This window comes from Prionailurus viverrinus, chromosome D2, assembly GCF_022837055.1.
Source record: "Prionailurus viverrinus isolate Anna chromosome D2, UM_Priviv_1.0, whole genome shotgun sequence".
Lineage (NCBI taxonomy): Eukaryota > Metazoa > Chordata > Mammalia > Carnivora > Felidae > Prionailurus > Prionailurus viverrinus.
The window spans coordinates 45,861,728-45,880,884 of record NC_062571.1 but is presented as its reverse complement, the minus strand read 5'-3'; the positions used below and the strand labels follow the sequence as shown (position 1 = coordinate 45,880,884).

At 51.5% G+C, this 19,157-nt stretch overlaps 1 protein-coding gene across 11 annotated transcripts; it reads left to right on the top strand.

Moving 5' to 3' along the window:
- Nucleotides 1–1,335: 1,335 nt before the first annotated feature.
- LOC125148216 (synaptotagmin-15-like) lies at nucleotides 1,336–11,343 on the top strand. 11 transcript variants are annotated; one of them, XR_007145453.1, is made up of 10 exons: nucleotides 1,336–1,474; nucleotides 2,388–2,583; nucleotides 3,078–3,220; nucleotides 4,421–4,707; nucleotides 6,236–6,406; nucleotides 7,038–7,158; nucleotides 8,110–8,289; nucleotides 8,684–9,028; nucleotides 9,823–9,898; nucleotides 10,040–10,222. XR_007145453.1 is itself a non-coding variant. In XM_047826049.1 (8 exons), the coding sequence occupies exons 1-8, from the start codon at nucleotides 1,468–1,470 to the stop codon at nucleotides 8,824–8,826; spliced, it is 1,248 nt and encodes a 415-aa protein (XP_047682005.1). In that variant the 5' UTR covers nucleotides 1,336–1,467; the 3' UTR covers nucleotides 8,827–10,222. The 11 variants fall into 11 exon arrangements, 6 of the variants coding, with proteins under 6 accessions (XP_047682005.1, XP_047682010.1, XP_047682009.1 ...); XR_007145454.1 differs by lacking the exons at nucleotides 9,823–9,898; nucleotides 10,040–10,222 and adding an exon at nucleotides 10,275–11,343; XR_007145455.1 differs by lacking the exon at nucleotides 9,823–9,898.
- The last annotated feature ends 7,814 nt before the right edge of the window (nucleotides 11,344–19,157 follow it).

Genomic DNA, 19,157 nt, shown 5'->3' with positions numbered 1-19,157 from the left:
GAGCCACTCTTCCCCCTGCCCCTGCGAGATGAGGGGGACCCAGGCTCACCTCACCATCCCGCCTCGCCTGGGGTCAAGCAGTGCTTGGGCAGGGTGGAACTGCACACTGACAGCCTGGTGGGCTGTCCCTCTTGTCTAGTCAGCCTCCTCCCTACCGGGATGGGCACAGATGCCAGGCTGGAGCAGGGCCCAGAGAAGGTCTTTGGTCAAAACCTTCAAGGCTGTAAAACAAGACCGACCCTCCCCCCCCCCCCCCACCTCACCAACACACACATATTCATCTCGGTCCCCATCTCCAGACGCCCCCTCAAGGTCTCAGATGCTCCCACCAGAGCACCCCACAGGGACACTCCATGGGACGCCAAGAGGGTGCGCGTCCTCCAATGGGACGCACGCCGGGTGGAAGCTGGCAGAGGACCGGAGCCTCCGGTCAAGGCTCTGGCTGCCTTCACTAGTCCCGACTGGCACTGCCCCCGCGGTCTGATAATAAGCATTTCAGTAAGAGGGGCTGCGGGTGTCCAGGGGATCCAGGCGACGCCACCCTGAGTCAGATAATCACCATAGCGGTGGCTGGCACGCGCTGTGCACCACCCACTCCCCCTCCCCCTCCCCCCCGCTCCGCGCACCGTGGGGCCAAGTCACCTCCGTTCTAAGCCGTGTCCATTACATACTTTAACCCCAGAGGGATTACTATTACTAACCCAATTGAGGACAGGGAGCCCAGAGCGCTGAAGGAAATTGTCCCCAGTGTCACAACTGGCTAGTGGGGAGCCGGGGTAGGAACCCAGGTGGTCCCGCTGCAGAACCCGGTCTGTCCAACGCCTCATTACTTTGTGTGCTGCCAGGGCGGACCCGTGAATTTCAGCCCCGCACCCCTCGCCCCCCGCGGTCAGGCAGGCGGCACGGGGGCCCGGGACCGCGCGCGGAGAGTCCAACCTGGAAGCCCGGCAGGCCTCGGGACAGGAGTGGGCGCAGGCCCGGGGTCGGGGGGGAGGGGGGAGGGATATGGGGGGAGCCGGGGAGGGGGCGGGGGGCGCAGCCACAGCCTGCAGAGGATCGCGGAAGATGGAGTGGCACTCCTAGACCCGCGTGTCGCGTGTCCAGGGGGCCGGGCGTGAAGGGCCAGGTGCCGAGCCCTCCCTCAGACGCGGCGGCCAAAGCGTTGGCGCTGCCCTCCCGGAGCGGGGCGCCCTCGCACCCCACCCCGCCCCAGCCGCGCAGCCCAGAGTCCTGCACTTCCTGGCGCTCACCGGCGGCTCCCCCTTCGCCGGCGACCCGGGCCTGGCCGGGGCGGAGCTGCGGCCTCCGGGGGCGGGCTCCCTTCCCCCGCCGACTGCCGCCAGGACCCGACGAGGGACCGCCCCCGCGCCCGCCGACGGCACCGCCGCGCTTTAAAAGCCTGTCCCGCGGCGCGTGGAGGCGCGGAGACCAGTGCGCCCCAGCCCCGGCAGCCCGCCGAGCAGTGTCATGGCGGGTAAGTGCCCCTTCCCCACCCGCGCCCCCAGGGCGGCGTCGGGGGCCCTCGGCCCCCAATTCCCCCCGCCCCCCCTGCCCCGCTGGGGCGCCGCCCGCACCTGCCTGTGGCTCCTAGCACGGGAAGAGGTGGAGAGGGAGGCCTGCTCCTAGAGGACCTTTGGGGGTCAGGAAGGTGGGGGGGAGTGTCTCCTCACCACTCCCCTCGTCCAGACCCCAGAGCCCCGGAAGCCCCGTGTCCTCACGTGACCCGAAGGAGGCCCCTTCTTTGTCAGAGGAAGGCAGCAGGCGCCTGGGAGCGAGCGTCCCAGAGAGGGCGCTGAAACGGGAGTGGATCCTGCCAGTTCCCCGCAATTGTACGGGTGCAGGCAGCAAAGGGTACTTGTGTCTCCGTTTCTCACGCCCACTGCCCTTTTCTTCATCCACACTCCCGTCGTCTCCAGCCGACTCCCCTAAGAGGGTTCATCTTGATAGAGGGTTGAACAAGGGATTGGGTTGTAGAGACAGTTACAGAATTCAAACGTGAGTTCGGCCTCTCAGCAGGTTCCAGGACCCCAAAGGATAGGGCTGGGAATGCAAACCAGGACATCACCCCTTCCTGGGCTTTCCTTATGTACATGATGCCCACACTCGGGTTTGCTCTCAAGCCTGAATAGGAGTCCAGGGAAGATAAAGGTTCTGGTAAGCGCAGATTTAATTTCTACTCAGAAGCACAAGAAAATGGTTCATTTCAACCTGAATCTCAAGTCCAGGGCCAGCTGCTTTCCAAAGGAACAGGAAGCCTGCTTCTGTGTCGCTCCTGGGGTCCAACTCAGGGCATGTGGTTGCTGCCCAAATCCTGCCCCCAGCAGGTCCGTGGTGTGAAGGGGATGGCTTTCTCCAGGCATCACAGTCCTAGTGGTCTTTGCCCCCAGAGCAGGTGGCCCTGGTAATCGGGGGCCTCGCTGGGGGGCTGCTACTGCTACTGCTATTGATCTGGGTGAGCTGCTGTCTGTGGAAGAGGCTTTGTGCCATGTTCACCTATGAGGAGTTGCCAGGGACCACAGCTGCGTCCAGCACACAAGGGGACAAGCTCTGCCCGCCATATGCCGCCAGGACCCGGACAAGCAGGTAAGGCAGGGTGTGGGGCCAAGCAAGCCCCTGGCCTTGCTTAGGGCCCTCCCTGTGGCATTGCCCTTGGAGTAGGGTGGGAAAGGAAAGGTCTGTTTATGGGGTGCCTCCTGTATGCTCATCATGCTGGGAGCGATCATGAAGAAACCCCAGAATTGTCACCACAAGCTATGAGGCAGGCATTATGAAGCTCGTTTTCCAGAATGAGCTTATTTCCTATAGGCTCAGAGGACATAGTAACGGGTCCAGGGAACACAACCAGTAAATGGCTGAGGCAGTGCTGGCCCCACTGGCTGCAGACAGGCAGAGGTATTGGCTGCGGGTGGGGGTGGGGGGCAGGCAGGGGCAGGTGTGGGCCCAGAATATGGTGCTCTTGCCTCCTCCTGGCTCCTGCTGGCTTTTCCTCCCCCAGCCTCTGACACTCAACCCCTATGGGCTGTGGGAGCCACACCTTCCACCTGCCACCAACATGTCATCTTCCCGCCTCGGGACAGGCCACCAGGTGTGCCATTCGTGGTGCCCCCTTCCTTCCAAGACCGAGACTGGGTACCCCTGAACAGTGGAGAGTGGGCTCAGGTCCCACGGGACCCCTACCCAGCCCCGGAGCTCCTGCCCCACACCTCCAGCAGCAACCTTGGTGAGTGCTCCCGCCAGAGCCTGCCTGGGGTCAGGGTCTGCTCTGGCCGGGGTGGAACCATTTGGTTTCATGGGCCTGACCCTGGAAAACAGCCTGGACCAGCAGCCCTCCAGTGATGCCCCCAATTACCAGGTCCACTTGTTCTGGGGGCAGAGACCACCAGGACCGTGGTACCTGGGGAAAGCCCACACCACTGGCCTCCTGGGGGCAGAATTTAGGCAGCAGCCTCACCCCCTGGGTTGGACCCCAGGAGTGAAACAGAAACAGGGGTGCTGCTGGCTGGGCTCTGCTGAGTCTCAGCAGTAAAGCCATTTCCCTTGGGATCCTAGTGCTCTGGGCAGAATCTTCTGGTTTCCCTTGGGAAGAGTGGCCCAGTGACCATTCTTTCCAGGTACTTGGGTTTATGAAATGCCTGCTGCCCCCTAGCCTGTACCAGATATGGCCTCATGTGCCATTGTGGAGTAAGACATCACCCTGCCTGTTTGGGGGGAGAGATCCTCACCCCATTTTGCACATTCATAAACAGAGGTTCGGAAGGCTAACAGTGCCTTGCCCAAGGTCACAGAGGCTGTAGGCAACAGAGGGATTGGAACCCTGGTATGCGGGTGCAGAACATTTGATGGGTTCTTTCCTAGACTGATTGGTTGGCTGATCCAGAGTTCAGAAAAGTGGGAGCTGGGTGCTCAGCTTTCTGCCCATACCTTTGCTCCGAACACCTTCCAAGATACCTTCCCAGAAACCACTCAGTTATCAGCGAGGCCCTTCTAATTTCAACAGGAATAGAAGAGGCAAAGTTTTATCACTGAGACATCCTCTGAACACCATGGACAGGGGCCAGGTCAGGTCCTGGGCACTATGAACCCCCTGCCCAACAAGCAGGCCCCGACCTAAGGGGCAGGGATTAAATGAACACTGTTCACTCTGCTGGGAGCCACAGAGGGAAGCAGGCCTGGATATGCCCTGCCTTAGTGCTGGCAGGCTGCCTGAGGAGCTGTACTAGAGAGAGAGGTTGTGTTCAGTCTAGAGAAGGGCAGGGGGTGGATGTGGTCTGGAGAGGACAGTGAACTGCCTACTGGAGGCTCAGCCAAGAAGAGACGAGCAGGGGGCAGGGGTGGTGAAGCCCAGAGCTCGCTGTCCCCCATGGCCCTGCCTTCCTCTGGCCTGGCAGACCACCCCGCCCCTGTGTCATTGGAAATACAGGCATGGTGGGGACCATCAACCCAGAGCTATACAAGTTCCTAGAGGACACGAGTGAGACGGACTTCCCTGAGGGTTGCCTGGGGCGGCTGTGGTTCTCCTTGGAATACCAGCAGGAAGCCGAGCGGCTGTTGGTGGGCTTGATCAAGGCGCGGAGGCTGCAAGGCCCCTCAGAGACCTGCAGCCCCCTGGTGAAGCTTCATCTGCTGCCCGACGAGCGGCGCTTCCTCCAGTCCAAGACCAAACGCAAGACCTCCAACCCGCAGTTTGATGAGCACTTCATCTTCCAGGTAAGGCCTCTGGTGCAGACAGGGTCTGGCCTCCTGGGAAGGAGCAGACGTCGTGCAGGTGAGCTCCAGCCTTCTGTGCTAGCCAGGGCCCTGCAGCCCCCCAAGACCCCTGATGCCACCAGCTCTGCTTTCCCCTGCCTGCCCTGTCCTGACCGCTGATGATGGGGGTAGGGCAGAGACTAGGGAGGTGAGGGGGTAGAGGGCTGGGCTCCTTCTGGCCAGGCTGCCTGGATGAGAGAACAAGAAAACATTCTTGGAGCACCTACTGAATGCCTCGCTCTGGCCCATGGGGCTCTGGAGAAGTGCTCCAAGGCTTTGGAGCACTGTGAGGTTTCTGGCAAGGTTATCTAAAGAAGGCAGAGGGCAAGCCCCCCATGCCCCTTCGGGTGGGGGCAGGAACTTGCCTATCCCATCAGAGACCGGTGCAGGACCCTAGAGCCATCCTGCAGCAGGTGGTGCGTTTGCTGGCTTGTGGGCGGGCTGGCTCAGGGTCTGGAGGTGCAGAGGCTGTCTGGGCACTGAGCCAAGCTCACAGGTACCTGGGAGCCTGAGCAGGTGACTGGGGGCCCCTTATGGGAAACCAGCCATCAAGAGCTGCCTTGAAGCCTTGGGCAAACATTTTCAAGAGCGGACAGCAGGCTGGCTGGCAAGGTAAGGACAGTCCGGGCAGCATCCAGAAGAGGGTGATTGCTGAGCCAGAGCCCTGATTCTTGCCTTCTTCTGGGCCGAGAGCTGTAGCTGAGAAGAGGGGTGGCATGGGGCCCATCTCCCAGCCTCCTGCTGGGGACCAAGACTGTGGGAACTCACAGGTGACCTCGGGGCATGCCTTCTCGGGGCATGAAGCCTTGTGACATGAAGGCATGTAGCCTTGCTGACCAGCCTGGCCACACGTCACGCTCACAAACTGATTTTTGTTTAACCATCACTCTCCTGCCCCGTCCCAACTTGATTCTGCCTCTTTGTGCTTTAATGGGGGAGGGGAAGGAGAAGAGGAAGAGAAGCAAATCAGTATTAATTGACCATCTGCCAAACATCAGACCCCATGATTGCGTGGGGAACTCAGAGAGTAAGAACCACTATCCCCATTACAGATGAGGACACAGCCTCAGGGAGAGGGGTGCCCAACTCAGATGGCAGAGACGGGCAGGTTCCCTGGGCTCCGGTGTGAGACCTCCTATACATTTATGTGCAGACAAATCACTTGGAGGTCCTGTTAAATGGTAGATTCCCTTCATGGGCCTGAGGTGGGGCCCAGGTCCTATATTTCTAGCAAAGTCCAGGCAAGTGGTAAATGCTGCTGGTCCTTGAAACATACCCTGCAAGGCAAGGCTGTGGCACACACTCCCACTTCCCAGGGGTACTGGGCTCGCTGCTGGAAAGGGCCCCCTGAGGATGCCTGGGTTTGGGGTATGCAGGTCCCTGGTTGAGTCACCTGTCACCAAAAGCTCCTGGGTCCAGAACAGCACGCCATCCTATCCCATCCCCTGTCTCCACACCTGACCCCAGCGCAGACCCTCATCTCCCCCAGGTGTCCAGCAAGAGCATCACTCAGAGGGTACTCAGGTTCTCCGTGTACCACGTGGACAGACAGAGGAAGCACCAGCTCGTGGGCCAGGTGTTCTTCCCCCTGAAAAACGAGACCCTGGCAGGTGACTGCCCGCGCCTCATCTGGAGAGACCTGGAGGCTGAGAGCCTGGAGGTAAAGGTCAAGGTCACCAGGCATATACCACTGTGTGTCAGACTACCGTGGGCAGGTGTGACCCAGCACCTGTCGGCCAGCGACAGCCCTCAGCCTACTGCCCACTGCCCCTACCGGTGTGACTCAGGGTTCTGGGCCTGGGCCGCAAGTGCATGGGACAAGGGGGCAGAGTGGAGCCTCTCCTGGGCAGGGAAGGGCTGCCTGAGGTTCTCTTGCCCTGGAGATCAGAGACTTGTAAAAAGTCCACACTTAAATTCCCACCCAGATCAGACAGCTGTGAAAGGTGACACCCCAAATGGTCCAACCGAGGAAAATATTTACCCTCTATCTTCCTGACCCCCGAGAGGATGGTGGCAGCTTGGAATAGGTTTTGGAATCCTCTAGACCTGGGTCTGTGTCCGAAGCTCTGCCCCTCACTACCGTGTGATCTTCAGCAAGTCCCTTCAGCTGGCCAGACCTCAGTTTCCCCATCCAAGCCCAAATGAGGGTGGGCTTAAAGGAGAAAAGTGCCACACAGTACCAGTGCCTGACTGCCGGGACCAAGGAGGAAGGCACTGCCGGGAAGGCACCGTGGCTCCTCCGGCACCTGCTAACTGACCCGGGTGCCTTCCTCTCGGTCTCGGCCTCCCAGCCTCCCTCTGAGTTTGGAGACCTGCAGTTCTGCCTCGGCTACAACGACTGCCTGCGCCGCCTGACTGTGGTCGTGCTGCGAGCCAAGGGCCTCCAGCTCCAGGAGGACACGAGTTTTGTCAGTAAGTTCTCCTCCCCCGGGCAGGTTCTGTCCTGTGAACTTGGGGCCGGGAGCTGGAGTCTGCCCCTTGCCCCTGGCCATGCAATTCCTGCCTGTGTCTGAGCCGCCACGGGAGTGCTCACCACCCTCTGTGGACAACTGTGATGTGGGAAACCACTTCCTTAGATTGAACCCACCTTAGATTGATCCCGCCTCTACCTCTGCCCTTCTGTGAAGGACTCCAGTTCCTCCAGGGCCAGACCCCGCGTCCCCTTGTCCCCATGGAGGGTTCCCCTGCACACAAGGCATGGCACCCGACTGGAAGAAGAGGCATCCCAGGCCGACAGGCAGCATGGGGTGCTGCTTCCTCTAGCCCCCCAGAACCCAGCAGCTGGAGGAGCGAAGGCCCTGCTCTGGCTCAGCATAATGTCCTGCCCTTATGTGTTCCCCCCGCCCCCCCCCCCCCAGCAAGGTGGTGGCTGTCTGCCATTTGTGTGTCTCCGCATCTGGGTCACCGTAAGCAAGTTGTCATTCAACCTTCCACTGTGGATCCAAAACCCATATGAGCCCCACTCCAAAAATTCAGCCCTCTGAAGCAGAAGGTGTTTAAGGGGCCCCAGGGAGCCTGAGCAGTCAGCAGGCAGAGAGGGCCCCCCTCCACCAAAGGGAGGGATGGGCGTGTGGTGCCAGGCCCTGGTAAACAAGGGCCAGCCGAGCCGTGGGCACATTCAGGAGGCACAGAGGAAGGAAGAGGAAGGGAGCCCAGCATTTCCTCTGGCGTGAGGCCATACGCTAATCAACCCTGGCTAATCAACCCTGTTTCCTCTCGTAACGCCCTCTGGCTATAGTGGCTGTGAGCAACGGGGGTCCTGGCGCCCAGGGTGGGCCGCGCCCTCCCAGCCAGACCTCCCACAGGCCAGAGGCTGGACCCCGCCCGCTCCTCCCGGCCCACAAGGTCTGCACTGCCCCGCAGGTGTGTGTGTCAAAGTGTCTCTGATGAACCACAACAAGTTTGTCAAGTGCAAGAAGACTTCGGCTGTCCTGGGCTCCGCCAACCCCGTGTACAGCGAGACTTTCAGCTTCAAGGCCGACCCCGCTGAGCTGGACACTGCCAGCCTCAGCCTGACCGTGCTGCAGGGCGCCGAAGGAGAGAGTAAGGCTGCCCCCACCCCCCACCCCGGCCGGGCTGTTGGGGACACGGGCAAAGGAGGAGCGTTCAGGCAGCGTGAAGGTGATGGAAGAGGGCTTCTTTCCGGAGGGACCCCTTTCTCCCTCAGCTCTTTGGCGTGAGGCTGGCTTAAGATGTCTCATGAGGAGGGTGAGAGGCAGAGTAGGTGACCCCCTAGGGCTGGCTCTCCACCTGGGCTCCCTTTTCCATCTCCGACTCCAGTTCTTTGGGGGCTGTCAGCTCCTGCTTAGAGAGGGAGGGGGCTTGCTCCACCCTTCCAAAGGAGGAGTAAGTGAGAGAGAGAGAAGGCACGGGGATGTTGCTGAAGTGATGTGGTTTCTGTGGTCCAGAGAGTGAAGACGTTTTCCCTCCCCTGCAGAGAGCCACGCGCTGGGCCGGGTGGTGGTGGGCCCCTACATGTATGCCCGGGGCAAGCAGCTGGAGCACTGGAACGAGATGCTCAGCAAGCCCAAGGAGCTGGTGAAGCGCTGGCATGCCCTCTGTCGCACCACTGAGCCCTGACCCGGCTCGCGCCCTCGGGTCTGCGGGGGAGCCTGCTCTCCTCTCCCCTGTGGCAGCTGCAGGCCTGGATGCTCCAGCCAGCATCTTGCTGGGCCAGGCCGGCCGGAGCCAGGGCACTGTGAGTGCCACCACGCAGGAGAGAAGGGACGAGGGAGCCCCAGCCAGCTTGGCAGCGTGGCTGGCTGCCACCCACCAGCCTCAGGTACCCTCACGACTCACTCCATCCTCCTCTCCCCGTGGGGCTGCCTGGGCTCCGAATCCCAGGCACCACAGTCCCGATTTGGACCGGAATCTCAGGCATTCAGAAGAAATACTCTATTCAGCGATAGCAGAGCTGTGTGTGCTCACTGGAAACTTAGGCTCCACCATCCCAGAAAGCTGATGGCATGTTGATGCTAAACCTATATGGGCTCTGATTTCCCTGCCTCCCGTTTAGCAGAGAACACAGACTGCGCCGGGGGAATAATGGGGTGCAGGGGGCACCCAAAGCACTGATTTCAGTTGGTCCACTATAAATAGCACAGTCTGAGAGTTGGGTTGGGCAGTTCAGTGTGGAACAGCCCCAGGATTCCTGGGCAGCACGGTGTGCCCACAGCTCAGGAGAGAAAGCTCTCAGGGATCAAGACTCGCTGGCTTTAGGACCTGGGAAATAACATTGGGAACAGCCCACCCAGGTACCAAGTGGTGGACGTGTTCTCGGCATCCTGTCCCTGTGCCAGGGAGGAGGCCTTCACCTGTGTTAGGTCCCTCCCAGAGCTGGGTCAGATCCTGGCCCACATCATGCCACATCTTGCCCATAATCCAAGCCTCACGCCCCTGGTCTTACAGGTGTTCTAGTGGCTTCTGTGGTCTCCCTGGTTGACAGCATTCAGCTCCTTGGGGCTCTCACTTTAGGCAGGAAATGGTGAAAGCATGCGGTGAAAAGCGTAGCCCGCAGGGCTGAGAGCTTTTCCCATAAACCTAAGTGATTTCATTATGGGGACTGTGTTGTGGCAGGTGTCTGTGTGAAGTTCATTAAAATGGAAGTCCCCACAAACCACAGTCATCCGATCCCCGTGAAGTTGTACTCAAGGTAATGAGCAGCCATCGCGTCTGTCTCTGTTAACAGGCAACCTGCATTTTCACCCAAATGCTGTTGAACTTGCGGGGTCAACACACCGTATTGTGAAAATGGAACAAACTTTAAACTCGTGTTGTCTCTTTTCTTATGCAGTGAAGCAACTTCAGCAAAAGAAAGTAGCCATCATTATTCTCCGTTTGTGCCTCTTTAACTTCGCTTCTGATCTGATCTCTGTCAATGCACAAAGACTCACTTTACCTGGCAGTGGTCCAAACAGAATATCTTGTTTACTTTTTCTCATTTATTGTACACAACAATAAATTCCAACAAAGCCCACACTCCTGTAATTTCTTTGTTTTTAGTTTTTTTGTTTTATTTTATTTTTGAGACAGTACAAGCGGGGGAGGCACAGAGAGAGGGGGACAAAGGATCCGAAGTGAGCTCTACACTGACTGCAGGACTGCAGCGAGCCGGATGTGGGGCTGGAACTCAGGAACTGCGAGATCATGGCCTGAGCCGAAGTTAGATGCTCAACTGACTGAGCCACCCAGGCGCCCCTCCAGTAATTTCTAATAACATCATAGCACACACGTGATAGGGGTTCTCTATATGTTTGAATAGCAGGCTACTAAACTGGGACTATTTCCATTTCACCTGGGGTCCTGAGACAAGAGGTGCCAGCCACCCTACTTTCAAGGCCTTTCCAGGGCCACTTGGAAAAGTTGTTAAGTATCCCCTTTGCAGGACAGAGTGAACTGGTGCAACTGACTCACAACTGAACATTCTCAATGGCAAGAGATTGGCAGGCTCTCTGGTCTGATGGGGAAGAAGAAGGGATTGCTGTATTGGGCTGGAATGTCTACAGACATGGTCAGGGCAAAAAACACACAAGTGCTTCCACTGGACGAGCGAGAGGTGACCTGAGTTGTCTCAATCCTGTCCTCCAGGTGATCCCTGCAGAATGAAGAAGGACTTTGCATTTCCACAAAGCATTGTAGAATCAGCTTGTCAGTTTGCACACCAAAGAAATGCTAGAGTTTGACTGATTTCCATGGAGTATACAGACCAGTTTGGGGCCATTTTTTATCCCTACAATACTGAATCTTCAATCCATTAACATGGTATATCCCTCCGTTTCTTTTGGTCTTTTGCAAGTTTTCTTAAAACCATTTTGTGGTTTTCGGGAAAGTATTTTTGCGCATCTTTCACTAGATTCTTAGATGTTTTATATTTATGTTTGCTGGTATGTAGAGATTCTATTAACTTTATTATGTGGACTGTTTCTATTGAGTGGTCTCACTAAAATAACTTAAATTGTAATACTTGGTAGATTCTTTGTATTTTCTTTGCATATAGCTATGACCTCTGCAAACGGCAAACGACAGTTGTGTTTCTTCCTTCACAATCGTTATGGCTTCTTTATCTCGTCAAACTGCAGTGATTGGGCAACTGGGCAAGAAAAAGAAACAAAACCAACCAGATTGTAAAGGAAGAAGTAAAACTATATTTGCAGATGACATGGTCTTGTCTATAGGGAATGCTAAGGAATTGTCAAAAACTGTTAGAGCTAATAAACGAGCTCGGCAAGGTTACAGGGTACAAGATGAAAACCCAAATTGCACTGGCTGGGACCTCCAGAGAGTGCTGGCTGCCAGCAGGGAGAGCATGCAGGTAGCCTTCTTAGTCTTAGGGGGGAAGCTTTCAATATTCACTACTACGTGGAATATTTGCTATTGGACCTTTAACCTACTCATGATTATGTATTCTCAATTTGTTAAGTTTTTTCTATGGGGCACCTGAGTGGCTCAGTCGGTTAAGCATCTGACTCTTGATCTTGGCTCAGGTCATGATCTCATGGTTCATGGGATTGAGCCCTTGTCAGGCTCTGTGCACTGAGCTTGGAGCCTGCTTAGGATTCCCTCTCTCCCTCTGCTCCTCCCCCATGATCTCTCTCTCAAAATAAATAAAAATGGTTTTAAGTTTTTTTTATCATAGCGTTGTTTTATCAAATACTTTCTCTGCGTCTTTTCAGTTAATCATATTTTTCTCCTTTTTTTAAATGTGATGAATTGTACTGATTTCTGAATGTCAAACCAGGGGCACCTCGGTGGCTCAGCTGGTTAAGCAACCAACTTCAGCTCAGGTCACAATCTCGTGGTCCATGAGTTTGAGCCCCAAGTCAGGCTCTGTAATGATAGCTCAGAGCCTGGAGCCTGCTTCCGATTCTGTGTCTCCCTCTCTTTCTCTCTCTCTGCCCCTCCCCTCCTTGCACTGTGTCTTTCTCTCTCTCAAAAATAAACATTAAAAAAAATTGAATTTCAAACCAAACTTACATTCTTGTAATAGAAGCCAGTGGTGTTTGTGTTCCTCTGTCTGTCTGTATGTCTGTGTGGACACACACACACACACACACACACACACACACACGGTAGTACTTGGACTTATTTCTTTAAAATCTAGATTTATTTGCTATTATGTTTTTAATTACTTTTTAATATCCTTACATACCAACATCATTTTTTAAATTATTTTTTTAGGACTTTACATTTTTAGAGCAGTTTTAGGTTCACAGCAAAATTGAGGGGAAAATACAGAGATTTTTTTCATACACATCCATAGCCTCCTCCCATTATCACCATCCCTCACTAGAGTGGTACCTTTGTTACAACTGATGAACCTATATTGATACATCATAATCACCTAAGAAACACAGTTCACATCACGGTTTACTCTTGATGATGCACATTCTATGGGTATGGACAATGTCTGGTGACATGTTATTACATTTTTAAGTGTTCTTGCAGTTATGTTCATAAGAGATTTTTCTGTAATTTTTTTTATTGCAATGTCCTCGCGCTTGAAACAAAACTGTATTCTGTGTGAGCAGGTGTCTTGTGTTATTCTTAGGTCAAGTTTATGAATCAGATTGGTCAAATCATCTATTTTTACTGATTTGGGGGGAGGAAGGTATATTTTCTATTCATTATGGAGAGAGGTTAAAGTCTCCCACTGTGATTGTGGATTTGTTTGTTTCTTCTTTTAGTTTTATCAATTTTTGTTTTGTATATTTTGAGGCTGTGTTATTAGGCTCATATTCATTTTCAGTTGTTTTTTCTGGTGGATTAGGCCATGTATTATTGTGAAACAGCTCTAACACTCCATTTTTCCCCATATTTTTCAAGTTTCTTATGTTCTCATAATTATCTCTTGAATATAATCAAGTCTATCAACCTCTGTCTTTTGTGTATTTAGCTCATTTACATGTAATTACTGCTATTTATTCCCATTTGTCCTGTTTTGTTTTCTCTCCTTTGTTGCCTTCTTTTGTATTAATTCATATTGTAACTGCATTTTTTTTAATCTTAAAGTTTATTTACATATTTTGATGGGGGGAGGGCCAGAGTGAGAGGGAGAGAGAGAGAGAGAGAGAGAGAGAGAGAGAGAGAATCCAAAGCAGGCTCCTCACTGTCAGCACAGAGCCCAATGAGGGGCTCAATCTCATGAACCATGAGATCATGACCTGAGCCAAAATCAAGAGTTGGACACTTAACCCACTGAGCCACCCAGGTGCTCCTGCATTAATTCATTTTTTAATCCTGCCACTTCCCATCTGTATGTCGCTACTTACACAGTTCATTATTCCTTTAGTGGTTCCCCTAGAGATTACAACTTATATCTATTGTATATTATAGTCTAAGACAAATCTTACCTTTTAATCACTTCCCAGACAATGTTCTGATCTTAGGAAACTCAATCTCTATTTCCCCCTGTTTTTTAATGGTATTGATATGATTCATTTTAATTCCACATATATTTTACACCTAGCAAGACATTACTATTATTACTATGTTCAGTCAATATTCATTTATATTGACCCACATAGTTGTTCTTCCTTTTGCTTTTTATTCTTTCCTACATTTCTGGGATTCTACCCGAGATCATTTTCCTCCTACTTAAAGATTTCTTTTTAGTATTTCTTTTTGTGCAGATCTGCTCACAGCAAATTTTCTTAGTTTTGAGTAGAAATGTCTATTTCAAATTCATTTTTAAAGGATTTTTTTGTGGAAGTAGAATTCTAGGCTGACATTGTCTTTCTGTCAGCAGTTTAAAAATGGTATGCATTGTCTTCTTGCTTCCATCGTTTCTGTTGACAAGTGAGTTATCAGTGCTATTGTTTCTCCTCTGAAACTAATGTATCTCCCTCTCCTCCCCACCCTTGGCTGTTTTTAATATTTTCTGTTGCTGGTTTTCAGCAGCTTGAGTCTGGTGTGCCTACAAGCAATTTTCTTTTTATTTACCCACCTTGGGAGTAATAAAGCTTCATCAGTTTTGGAAAATTCTCATCCCATATTTCTTCAAATATGATTTCTGCCCCATTCTTCCCCTCCTCTTCTTCTGAGACTCCAATTACACACATATTAGATCTTTCTGTCAGTTCCCACAGGACTCCTATGCACTCTGCTGTATTTTCCATTCTCTTTATGTCTCTGCTTCAGCTTAGAGTTTTTATACTGCCCTCCTACATTTCAATAAATTTTGTTCCACTAAGTCTAATTGTAGTTAACCTATATGCTGAGTACTTAATTTCGATTACTGCACTTTTTTAGTTCTAAATTTCCATTTGATACTTTGTAATAATTCCAGTTCTTTGATGAAAGTCTGTATTTTGTCAGTCACACCAATATCTGTGTCATTAGTGGGCCAGTTTTATTGTGTATGTTTTCTCCCTTTATTCCTGTTACTTGGTATGCCTGGCAATATACTGTCAAATACTGACCATTATGAGAAATTATAGTAGCCCCAGGAGACATTATTCCTCCAGAGAGGGTTTACTATATCCTCTGGCCACCAGAATGTGGAGAGGTCACCTTAATCCAGTCCTGTAATGAACTCACTGGAGTCTGGGTTACAGTTTTTGTAAGGCTCTATCACCACCTTTGGTTTTCCCACATTTCTAGAGGGTAGTCTTCCAAGGGTACTATTTGGATCACTAAAGGAGACTCTGTTGTGTTCAGTGGGCCCCTCTTCCTTGGTGGGTCCTGAACTCTAGTTTTTATCTCCTTAGTATCATGCTATTTTCAGGGAAGGAAGGAAGGAAGGAAGGAAGGAAGGAAGGAAGAAGGGAGGAAGGGAGGGAGGGAGGGAGGGAGGGAGGAAGTAAGGCAGGGGAAAGAAAAGAAAGAAAGAGAGAGAACAAAAAGAAAGAGAAGAAAAGAGAAAAGAAAAGAAAAGAGAAAAAAGAAAAGAAAAAAAGAACAACAGGAAAGGAAAGGGGAAGGGGAAGGGGAAAGGGAAGGGAAAGGAAAGAAAAAGGAAAGGACCTGACGTCTTTCATAGGCTTTCTGCATAAATTAATTCACAGTTTCATAATTCAGCAAATGCCTCAAAGTGGAAAACCGTTAAGTGTCAGAATTACTTTTCTACCTCCTTTCTATTCAACATCTTGGCCCCTTCTGTCCTAGCTGCATTGGCGACCCCAATCTCCAATTTCTTGTCTCTCCAGCTCCAGACACTCAGCTGCCTTTTCTGTCTCATAGCCACAGCTCTCTGGCCAAATGCTCAGCCTCTTAACAGGAATCAGCACGTTTCCTGAAGGAAAAAGTGGATCACAGAATGTCAGCTCACCTCCTTGTGTTTTCCTTCTTATGAGATCATGGCCTGTCAAATGCTTGTCAACTGAGCAGCTCCCCGGTAACTAAAAAGAGGTTTTCTGTATTTTATTCAGCTTTTCTAGGGGTTCTTGCCATGAACATCGTTCTGTCTCAAGCAGAAAAGTAATTTTTTTCCTCAGAATTCCCAGAAAATGAATGTTCTTCAAAGACTGATTTTATACAGGGAATTTCATTACACAATTCATGGGAAGGCTGGTGTAGCTAAAAGGAGAGAAGCTGCTTGTATCAGTTAGCTGTTTTTGCAGTAATGGTGCATAACAAACAATCACAACATCTCAATGGTTTGTACAGGGAACTTGATTACACAGTTCCTGGGATGGCTGGTGAAGCCAAAAGGAGAAACGCCACTCATGTCCTCTGTTTCTGCAGTAATGGCGCATAACAAACAATCATGACATCTCAGTGTCGCACTAGAATGAGCATTTACTTCTCATCCATCTATGGACAGCTGAGTGTGAGCCAATCTAGATTAGGCAACTCACTTTCAAACAATAGGTCTGCCTGGCTCCAGGTCCTCACCCAGGCCTGCTCTGTGTTTGTTCATTCTGAGCACAAGTCCAAGGGGCAGCAGCTACCCAGGAGAGGGTTCTTTTCCTGGAGAAGGCAGAAGGGCAAACACATCTCTACCTTCTGCTTGTGTTGTTACTTAATATCTTGTTGGCTGAGGCATGTTCAAAAGTTCAAAATCAAAGGGCAGGGAGGCAAACTATGCCTTTTTATGAGAGGAACTGTAAGCAACATAGCCTTGGACATAGCTGCCAAGAGGGGTCAAGAATTGGGGTGATAATTCAATGCACTTTGCTGATATGTTCTAGCAGTGGGGAACTCCAGGGGCCTGTGCTTGGCTGCACAGGTGCTCTCGGTGAAGGCAAGAACCTCAGATCCTCTATTTCGGCCGCTGTTGCCCACTCACTATCCTGTAGTGATGAGTGACGAGAATTTGCACAGCCATCTGCCAGTTACATTTTTTCTGATTTTTCACTGTAGCATTTTTTGCCCAAATTATTGCAGGAGCTTGGAGCATCTTGCTGGCCTAAGTTTCAGAGTCAAAGGAAGAAAAGGATGATTTTTACCCTCTTTCTGTTTTCTCTCTCTTTTTTTTTAACATTTATTTTTGAGACAGAGAGAGACAGAGCATGAACGGGGGAGGGTCAGAGACAGAGAGGGAGACACAGAATCTGAAGCAGGCTCCAGGCTCTGAGCTGTCAGCACAGAGCCTGACGCAGGGCTTGAACTCACGAACCGCAAGATCATGACCTGAGCCGAAGTCAGACGCTTAACTGACTGAGCCACCCAGGTGCCCGTTTCTTGTCTCACCCAATTATCTCACGTTTGGCAAATTCAACCTGGAACACTGTTCATAAGAGTGTCTGGGAAGTATAATTTCCAGACAATGTAATGAAGACCTTTAAAGGGGTTGGGGGTGGTACTGTGTGCCATCCCATACTCTGGGGCAAACCTGGGTCAAGGGGACCTTAGGTGAGGGATCCATAGGGCAAGGAGGCTCTTGAAGTCCCCACGTGAGTACTGCAGCTCATAACCGTACCAGTCACAGAGAACCTCTCTTGCCCCTTCAGTGGCCTCCTGGCCGTGCCCCTTCCCTGCCCCTGCTAGGACAGCCAGGAGCCTCTGTTAGTAGGTTGGGGAAGGTGTGAAAGCACAAGATGGAGAAAAGGAAAACAGTGCTACCTGCCCATTTCCTGTGGCAGCCTCCTGCAGGCAGGAGCCAGGGTGAGGGGAGGAGGGAAGGGGAAGCTCAAACTTTAAATGAAGTTGGGAATTCAGACTACATGAGATTGGACATTTTAAGCGCTGAACACAGCCTGTTTGGTTTTTTTTAAGTAGAAGTTACAGGAAAAATTTATTGTTATCTAAGAGTGATCAAAAAAGTCATGGGCCTCACCCCAGATTTTTGTCCAAAGGGCAGGGAGAAGCTACCTGCTGAGCAGGTTCGAATGGGTCACTGGGGAAAAAACAAAAAAAGGATGAAGTGGTTTGCAGATTACATCCCATAGTTTCAACATAATGGATATAAATAAATAAATAAATAAATAAATAAACTTTAAAAACAAGGATAAATGCAAGCATCCGGGAGGGGTTGCCATTTCTCAGGGCCCTATAGCCAGGAAGTGGTGAAGCTGATATTTCTATCAGATTCCAGTTGTCTGAAATGGTGTCACTGTTACACACTGCCAGAGAGACCCCAAAAAAGACCCAGGCAACACAAAGTGCCATCAAGTCCCACCGCCTGGGACGTGTTAAAGGACCTTTGTGTGCCTACTAGATAAGCCGTTTCTGTTTGTGCACCTTTAGCTGCTAGTGAGGCTGTGCATTTCTCCACCTTTCCTTTTTCTCCCTTTCCTCTTCCTCCCCTCCCCCCCCCCTTCTCTCCTCTCTCTCTTCCTCTCTTCTCTCTCCTTCCTTCCTCCTTTCTTCCCTCTCCCCCCTCCTTCCCTTCCATTTGTGTAAATTATGTGCTCATCTCCACTAATGTAAACTATAATCCTGCAAGTGACCAGATTTGATTCTTGTCTTCCCTTTGTTTCGATAACATGCTCTTACCAGTTTGCTGATTAACTAACCTGATGAGACAAATTTCCAGAAGGTGGAGAGAGGGCTGAAGCTCTGGTTTCGAGGTCAGGAGGGTCATGGGAACATGATTGACAGGCCAGACATGGATGGGTTCAATGTGGCCTAAGGACCGCGAGCTCGGGCCGTGTGGCAGGCGCAGAGCGCCATCCAGGGTCCTCACACCCTTATCGTGACTGATGTACAGCTACTAGAACTAGCAAGAAAAGCGCTTGCCTCCCGCAGTGTGCCTCTCGCGCCCTCTACTGTTCAGCGGCGTACTCACTGCAGAGCATGTATTAAGTAAGGATGGATGTGGAGTGGTTAGGAAATTGGTAACTGGTAAACCAGCCTCCCCCAGAATCTTCCCTTGTGCCCCCGCCCAAACACACCTCTCCCGCCCCACCAAAATAACCACTAACTTAGTTTTTGTGGAAATCACTTCTTTGCTTTTACTACCTGACCACGCAGCCTTAAATGCTACAGGTTTTTTTGTTTTGTTTTGTTTTGTTACAAAATTTATGTAAGGAATTGGAAAGGACGCATTCTTTTGTATTTGGCTTCTTTCGCTCCACATTATGTTTTGAAATCATTATGTATTTGGCGGGGGGGGCATAAAATCAGAAGTCGAGTTGCCGGATCATAGGGTTTGCGTATCTTCCAATTTGATAGATAAAGCCAGACTGTTCTCCAAAGTCAATTCACATTCTCACCAACAGTGTGAGTTTCCATCGCTCCCACATCCTTGCCAACACTTGGTATCCTTGGTATTGTCAGTCTTTTTATTTTAGTCATTCCTTTTAGTATGTAGAGGTACCTCATTGTGGATTTAATTTGTACTCTGCTGATGGCGAAGGAGGCTGGACATGTTTTATATGTTACTTTGTCATTTCGAGTCTCCTCCTTTATGAAGTGCTGACTCATGGATCTTACCTGCTTTTCTACTGGGTTGTTTGTGGTTTTCTTATTGATTTGTAGGAATTCATTTTGATTAGATGTATTGCAAATTTTTTCTCCCATTCTGGTTTTTT